Here is a 7,500-nt window from a genome sequence, read left to right as displayed (position 1 = left end):
GGGGGTTTTGTGGATCTAGTAGAAGTTATTGGGGTCTTAAAGAGGTTGACATGGGTTTTTGTGGTTGTAGTGAAATTATAGGCGTTTTCAGTGTGTTTGCGTGGTTGTTGTGGAAGTTATTGGGGGTTTTTGTGGTTGTAGTGAAGTTATAGGCGTTTTCAGTGTGTTTGTGTGGCTGTTGTGGAAGTTATTGGGGGTTTTTGTGGTTGTAATAATAATAATAATAATAGTAATAATAAACGGTTTATTATTTAGGCAGTTGACAAACTGAAAATGTACATAGGGGATGGGGAAAAACTTAACATTAATCCTAAAGGTAAGTCTAATCTAGGAGGGAAATACTATTGATTGATGGCTCGCACCATGGTGGGAGTGTAGTGTTGTAGTGAAGTTATAGGTGTTTTCAGTGTGTTTGTGTGGCTGTTGTGGAAGTTATTGGGGGTTTTTGTGGTTGTAGTGGAGTTATAGGCGTTTTCAGTGTGCTTGTGTGGCTGTTGTGGAAGTTATTGGGGGTTTTTGTGGTTGTAGTGAAGTTAAAGGCGTTTTCAGTGTGTTTGTGTGGCTGTTGTAGAAGTTATTGGGGGTTTTGTGGGTCTAGTACAAGGTATTGGGGTTTACAGTGTGTTTTGGGTGTAGTTGTTATGGAAGGCGCTTCAAAACACACACACACTTCTTTTGTTTACGTGACGACGCCACTTCGCTTCCCCGCACGTGGCTGGCAAACTAATCAAACGTCTTTTTTTTTTTTTTTTTTTCTAAGATGTGCTAATTTGAACGTTTTTTTTTCTTAAGATGTGCTAATTTGAACGTTTTTTTTAAGATGTGCTAATTTGAACGTTTTTTTTAAGATGTGCTAATTTAAACGTTTTTTTTAAAGATGTGTTAATTTAAACGTTTTTTTTTTAAGATGTGCTAATTTGAACGTTTTTTTAATGATGTGCTAATTTGTAGGTTTTTTTTAATATGTGCTAATTTCAACGTTTTTTTTTTTTTTTTTTTTTTTTTTTAAGATATGCTAATTTCAACGTTTTTTTTTTAAGTGCTGAGTGAATATTTGTGGTATGCAGTGGTCCATTTAACTACACTCTTAGCTAAGTTAGGTTAGGTTAGGTTAGGTTGTTTTCAAGGGCGTTTTTCAATATTGGGGTTTTCAAGGGAGCTTTTTTTTTTTAATGAGTTTTTCAAGATTTTTATTTTTTTTTTCTCTCAATATTGGAGGTTTGCAAATGTTGAGGTAACCGAACGTTTTCCCTAAGGTGTGCTGAATAGAAACGTTTTTGAGTGCTGAATGACTTTAGTGCTGTGCTGTGCTACGCTTAACTACACTACTTAAATGATGGAGGTTCTCAAGTGTTTTCGTGATTGATTTACAAACGTTACACTAACCAAACGTTTTTTTCCTAAGGCGTGTTGAAATAGAAACGTTTTTTTTTGAGTGCTAAGTGACTTTTAAGCTATAGTTAACTACACTTCACTGCAAGAGACGAGGCTACCAAACGTTAAACTAACCGAACATTTTTCCTAAGGTGCGTTGAAATAAACGTTTTTTTTGAGTGCCAAGTGACTTTTATACTATTCTTAACTACACTACACACTCCACTGCGCCAAAAGACACGAAATTTACAAACGTTGAACTAATTAAAAGGTTCTTCACAGAGTACTGAACATAAACGTTTTTTTTTGAGAAGGAAAAATAAATATCTAGACATTTTAAGATCGTATTATTTTGGTGACTAAGAACCCTGTCTGTGTGTGGGCGTGGACAGCATGGCGGGCGTGGCGTGGGCGTGTGGGCGTGATCCTGCAGTGCTCTATAACTTATCCATATCCTTATACGACACGCCCACGCACACGCACGCACACACGCACGCCAATCCAATCCCAACACAGCACAAGACAGTAATTAAAGTTGGAAAGGAGGAAGAGGAGAGGAAGAAAGAAGAGAAGAGGATAGAAGAGGAGGAGGAGAGGAATGGGAGGAAAAGAAGTTGTTTTACCTCCAGCGATCTTAATTTTTCCTCCACCAATTTTACCTCCACTGTCTCCTCCTCCTCCTCTTCCTCTATCTACACCACCACCAACAACAACAACAACAACAACAACAACAACAGCCGTCGGTACAGTACAATAATATGCGTTAATGACTGGCCAAGAGAAGAGGAAGAGGAAGAGGAAGAGGAAGAGGAGGAGGACTCAAATCTTCTCCGCAAAGTCAGCAACACTAGTGATTTTTCCTTCTCCTCCACCTCCTCCACCTCCTCCACCTCCTCCACCAGCGCCTCCCCGCCCTTCAGCCCACGCCCGCGCCTCTCCCACGCCATAGACTCCGATTACTATGGGTCTGAGGAAGAGGAAGAAGAAGAGGAGGAGGAGGAGGAGGAGGAGGAAGAAGAAGAAGAAGAGGTGGAGGAGGAAGGAGATTGGCTAACTCCTTTAACAAAAAGTAAAAAGGTACTATTACTACTACTACTACTACTACTACTACTACTACTACTACTACTACTACTACTACTACTACTATTTTGAAGGTGTTTAAGTCATAGGAAAGTGTAGAAATTGCTGACCTGTGAAAAGGATGAAGATTCTGGTTAACTCTTGCACTAGTAGGGTGGACAAGGCAGGGGTGAAAATATTGGTTAACTCTTGCACTAGTGAGGTGGACAGGAAAGAGTTTACTGGTGAAAGAGTGAAGATGCTGGTTAACCCTTGCACTAGTAAGGTGGACAGACTAAGACAGGTAAAATGACAATACCTGTTAATTACCTACGTGTTTGCATAAGTTTCACCTGGTTTTCTCTTAATTGCAGGTGAGTGGAAGGCAATGCAGGTGTTAGGTAAGTATTATTATTATTATTATTATTATTATTATTATTATTATTATTATTATTATTATTATCGTTGTTGTTATGTTGAAGTTTAAACAGACACACCTTAATTCCTATTGCTCTCTGTGTGTGTGTGTGTGTGTGTGTGTGTGTGTGTGTGTGTGTGTGTGTGTGTGTAAGCTTTGGTCTTATATACAGGTCATGGTCTGCCTCTCTGGAATTTGTTGTGTCATTAAGACCGGGTTGAGTACTGGATGTGTGGGAGGGAGGGGGGGTATGTTGTAAGCATCGTGGGGGGGGGAGAAGGAAGAGGAAGGAGGAATAAGGGAAGGATGAGGAATAGGAAACGAATGAGGAGGAGAAGGAAGAGAATGGGAAGGAGAAATAAGGAAAAAAGAGGAGGAATAGAAAGAGAAGGAGAAGAAAGAGGAGTAGGAAGAAAAGGAAGATGAGGAGGAATTGGAAGAAGAAGAAGAAGAAGAGGGAAAAAAAAGAGGATAAGGAAGGAGGAATAGGAAGATAAGAACGAGGAGAAAGATGATAGTAGAGAAGGAGGAGGAAAGAATGAAAGAAGAAAGGAGAGGAGGAGGAGAAATAGGAAAAGAAACAGGATGAAGAGAAGGAAGCAGAAAAGAAGGTGAATGATAAAGAAGACGAGAAAGTAAAGAAAAAAATAGGAAGAAGAAAACGAAAAAGAAAAAGGAAAAGGAAGAGAAGAAGGAAGAAGAGAGACAGAAAGAGGAAGTCAACAGCGGTGATGAATGAAAAGAGTGAAAAGAAAGAAAAGAAGATGAGAATAAAGGAAGGAGAGATGAAAAAATGACAGAAAATTATGAAAAGGGAAGAAGAAGAAGAGGAAGAAAGATGGAAGAAGAAAACGGATAGCACTGAATGAAGGAAAATGAAGAAAAAGAGAAGGAAAGAAATAGAGACTAAAGAAAGAAAAGAGAAGAAGAAAAACAAGACGAAAATTATGAAAAACGAAGATTGATAAAATAATGATAATAATAATAATAATAATAATAATAATAATAATAATAATAATAATAATAATAATAGTAAAAATAATAAGAGAAATAACAGAACTTGAAGGAATAGAAAAACTGACATGCCTTTAAGATTACGCAACTCTCTCTCTCTCTCTCTCTCTCTCTCTCTCTCTCTCTCTCTCTCTCTCTCTCTCTCTCTGATGGCGTAGGTGTCTTAACTAAAATCCTTGCGTCATATTTTGCTTCATTGTTGTTGTTGTTGTTGTGGTGGTGGTGGTGGCGGTGGTGGTGGTGGTGGTGATGTTTATTTTCATTTCTTGTTTCTTGTTTTTTTTGTTTGTGTTTGTGTTTGTTTATTTATTTATTTATTTATGTATGTATGTGTCTATCATTCTATCTATCTATCTGTCTGTCTATCTATTTATCTATCTATCTATCTATCTTTTATTGAATTATTTACTACTACTACTACTACTACTACAACTACTACTACTATTACTACCACCACCACCACCACTACCACCACCACCAACACAACTACCACCACCACCACCAGCACACTCCTCATTCTCTTTCTCTTTCTTCTTCGTCTCCTCCTCCTCCTCCTCCTCCTCCTCCTCCTCCTTGCTTGTGTCAAGAAGGATCATTAGGTCAGGGTTATATAACGGTGTATTATCGATGTCCGTCTGTCTGTCTGTCTATCTGTTTCTCTGTCTGTCTGTCTGTCTGTCTGTCTGTCTGTCTCAAGGTTAAGTCATGTGATAAATGTCCTATTTACTCTCTCTCTCTCTCTCTCTCTCTCTCTCTCTCTGTCCGTGTATCTTTACCCTGCTTTCCTCCTCCTCCTCCTCCTCCTCCTCCTCCTCCTCCTCCTCCTCCTCCTCCTCCTCCTCTTTGGCCTTTGTATTCTCCTCCTCCTCTCCTTTCCTCTCTCTTCTCTTTACCCCACTTTCTTCCTCCTCCTCCTCCTCCTCCTCCTCCTCCTCCTCTCCCTTGCTCTTATTCTCCCTAAACTTACTTACCTTCGCCCCTGACCCTCCTCCTCCTCCTCCTTCCTCCTCCTCCTCCTCCTCCTCCTCCTCCTCCTCCTCCTCCTCCTCCTCCTCCTCCTCCTCCTCCTCCTCCTCCTCAGTATTGATATGTCATCTGAAACTAAAGGAGGAGGAGGGGGAGGAAGAGGGAGAAGGGTGTTCCTTTTCTCTCCTCCCCCCACTTTTCCTCACACCTCCTCCTCCTCCTCCTCCTCCTCCTCCTCCTCCTCCTCCTCCTCCTCCTCCTCCTCCCTCCTCCTCCTCCTTGTATGATTCATTGTCTCTCTCTCTCTCTCTCTCTCTCTCTCTCTCTCTCTCTCTCTCTCTCTCTCTCTCTCTCTCTCTCTCTCTCTCTCTCTCTCTCTCTCTGGATCACATACTAATACTAATACTACTTTCACTAGTGCTACTACTGGTTTTAGTAGTAGTAGTAGTAGTAGTAGTAGTGATGTTTCAGTGGTGATGGTGGTGGTAGATGTAATAGTGATGATTGCTTTTTACTAATGGGAGATGATAATAGTGGTGATGGTGGTGGTGATAGTAGTATTGGTGGTGGTGGTGGTGGTGGTGGTGATAGTAGTAGTAGTAGTAGTGGTGGTGGTGGTGGGGGTGGTGGTAATAATAACCAGATTGATAAAGATATTCCTGATTTTCCAGTTGTGCCTGTCAGGAATTGTGTGTGTGTGTGTGTGTGTGTGTGTGTGTGTGTGTGTGTGTGTGTGTGTGTGTGTGTGTGTGTGTGTGTGTGTGTTGGAAGGCTTACAGATATGTGTGCTAATGTTTATATGTATGTGTGTACGTGTGTGTGTGTGTGTGTGTGTGTGTGTGTGTGTGTGTGTGTGTGTGTCTGTTTTATGTATCTCTCCTCTCCAACTTCACCACTTCCTCCTCCACGTCTTCCTCCTCCACGTCTTCCTCCTCCTCCTCCTCCTCCTCCTCCTCCTCCTCCTCCTCCTCCTCCTCCTCCTCCTCCTCCTCGTGGCTGCGGGGGAAACAGTATATCTTTTCCCAAACTCCTCTTCCTCCTCCAGTGTCCTGTCACCATCCACACAGTCACCATCACCACCACCATCACCACCACCACCACCATTACAAAAAAAACAAAAACAAAAAGAAAAAAAAAGTATATGGTGAAAGAGAGAGAGAGAGAGGGAGAGAGGGAAGTGATAGTGATGTTTTGTGGTGTTGTGGTGCTCCTGTGATGGTGTGATAGCGTAGTGATGGTGTGGTGATGGTGTGTCCAGTGTCAGTATTATTATCACTATCGCCACTGTTACTATCGTCACTATTGCAATGTTGGATTATTTAAGGAGTAGATTAGTGGGTCATGTGGACGCTAATTCTCTTCCTCCTCCTCCTCCTCCTCCTCCTCCTCCTCTTCCTCTTCCTCCTTCTTCTCTTCCTCCTCCTCCTGTTCCTTCTTCCTCTTCTCCAAATTCTATTACCGCTGTCTCCTCTTCTGTGTCCTCCTCTTCCTCTTCTATGACCACCACTACCACTACCACCACTACCACTACCACTACCACTACCACCATTACTCTCTCAAGAAGCTGTCCAACTTTTCACCTCGCCCCCACTACCACCACCACCACCACCACCACCCCCGCTGTGGTAGTGGGGAGCAGGGAGGGAGCTGCCCGCCCCCCAGCCCCTCGCCCCCTCTCTGTGGGTGATTTTCGGGGAGTTAAAAAGGTTAGTGTGTGTGTGTATGTGTGTGTGTGTGTGTGTGGTTGTTGTTGTTACGTCAGCCTTATGAGTTATTTATTTATTTATTTATTGTTATTGTTGTTGTTGTTATATTCTTGTGTATTATTTATTTGTTTATTTATTTGTTTATTTATTTTCTTTTTTTCTTTTTGTTGGGTCAGGTCAGGTCACTTTACCTAACCTAATACTCATCCCGTGTTCGAATCCTGGCGGCGTCTTATATTTTTTTCTTTTCTTTTGATTTTACTTCCTATTCATCTATCTTTCTTATGCGTTTTCTTTGTATCGTGTACTCTGGTGTAATGATGCTGCACAGCTCTCATAGGTGGACACCCTCGCGCAGCTGACGTCACGCTTTCTTGTCTCAGCGTGAGGGAAGCAAGAAAATAATTACTAGTGTAGGAAGAAGGAGAGTTCGATTCGAATCCAACATAGGTCAACATTTTTTTTTTTTTTATCTATTACTTATTACCACAGTGAAGTGTTAAGGTCAGATCACTTTATTATTCATCATATTTACACTCAGAACCTGACTTACACATTTACCAGACAGAAAAGAAAAATGAAATAATACCTTATGAAAATTATTCTTGCTATGATCCGCCATGAAAGAGATATCGATTCGAATTCTACCAAGATCAATATTAATTACTTTTATTTATCTGTTACTCGTTACTGTAGTGAAATTTCAAGGCCAACTCGCTTTATTACTTATTATATATTCACACACTAATACAGTAGTAAGTACCTAACCAACACATTTACCAGACATAGAAATAATACCTATTGAAAAATCAGTTTGTTGTGATCCGGCATGATAGAAAACGAATCCGAGCGCCAGTGAAAGAAAACGAGTGGTTAAAATGGGAAACTCATATAAACAATTTCCATGGTTTAGCGAATACTACATTACGTAAGCTTTGTTTTTCTTCCACCAGGGAACGTGCC

At 41.0% G+C, this 7,500-nt stretch overlaps 2 protein-coding genes across 7 annotated transcripts in view; both read left to right on the top strand.

The window, feature by feature from the left end:
• Nucleotides 1-7,500, top strand: part of LOC135094124 (uncharacterized) — a 103,234-nt gene that overhangs the window by 73,376 nt on the left and 22,358 nt on the right. The gene's annotated exons all lie outside the window — the stretch shown is intronic.
• LOC135094120 (rhotekin-like) overlaps nucleotides 1-7,500 on the top strand; it is a 27,576-nt gene that overhangs the window by 4,938 nt on the left and 15,138 nt on the right. The window contains exon 1 of one of the 3 annotated variants that reach the window (XM_063993922.1): nucleotides 1,406-2,451. The exons of 1 other annotated variant lie outside the window; for it this stretch is intronic. In XM_063993922.1, coding sequence (XP_063849992.1) covers nucleotides 1,768-2,451 — 684 coding nt within the window. In that variant the 5' untranslated portion in view covers nucleotides 1,406-1,767. Of the gene's footprint in view, nucleotides 1-1,405; nucleotides 2,452-5,997; nucleotides 6,538-7,500 lie in introns of those variants that run through there. One more of the 3 variants, XM_063993923.1, reaches the window with a different exon arrangement.

This window comes from Scylla paramamosain, chromosome 44 (genome assembly GCF_035594125.1).
Source record: "Scylla paramamosain isolate STU-SP2022 chromosome 44, ASM3559412v1, whole genome shotgun sequence".
Taxonomy (NCBI): domain Eukaryota; kingdom Metazoa; phylum Arthropoda; class Malacostraca; order Decapoda; family Portunidae; genus Scylla; species Scylla paramamosain.
This window is presented reverse-complemented; position numbering and strand designations above follow the sequence as displayed.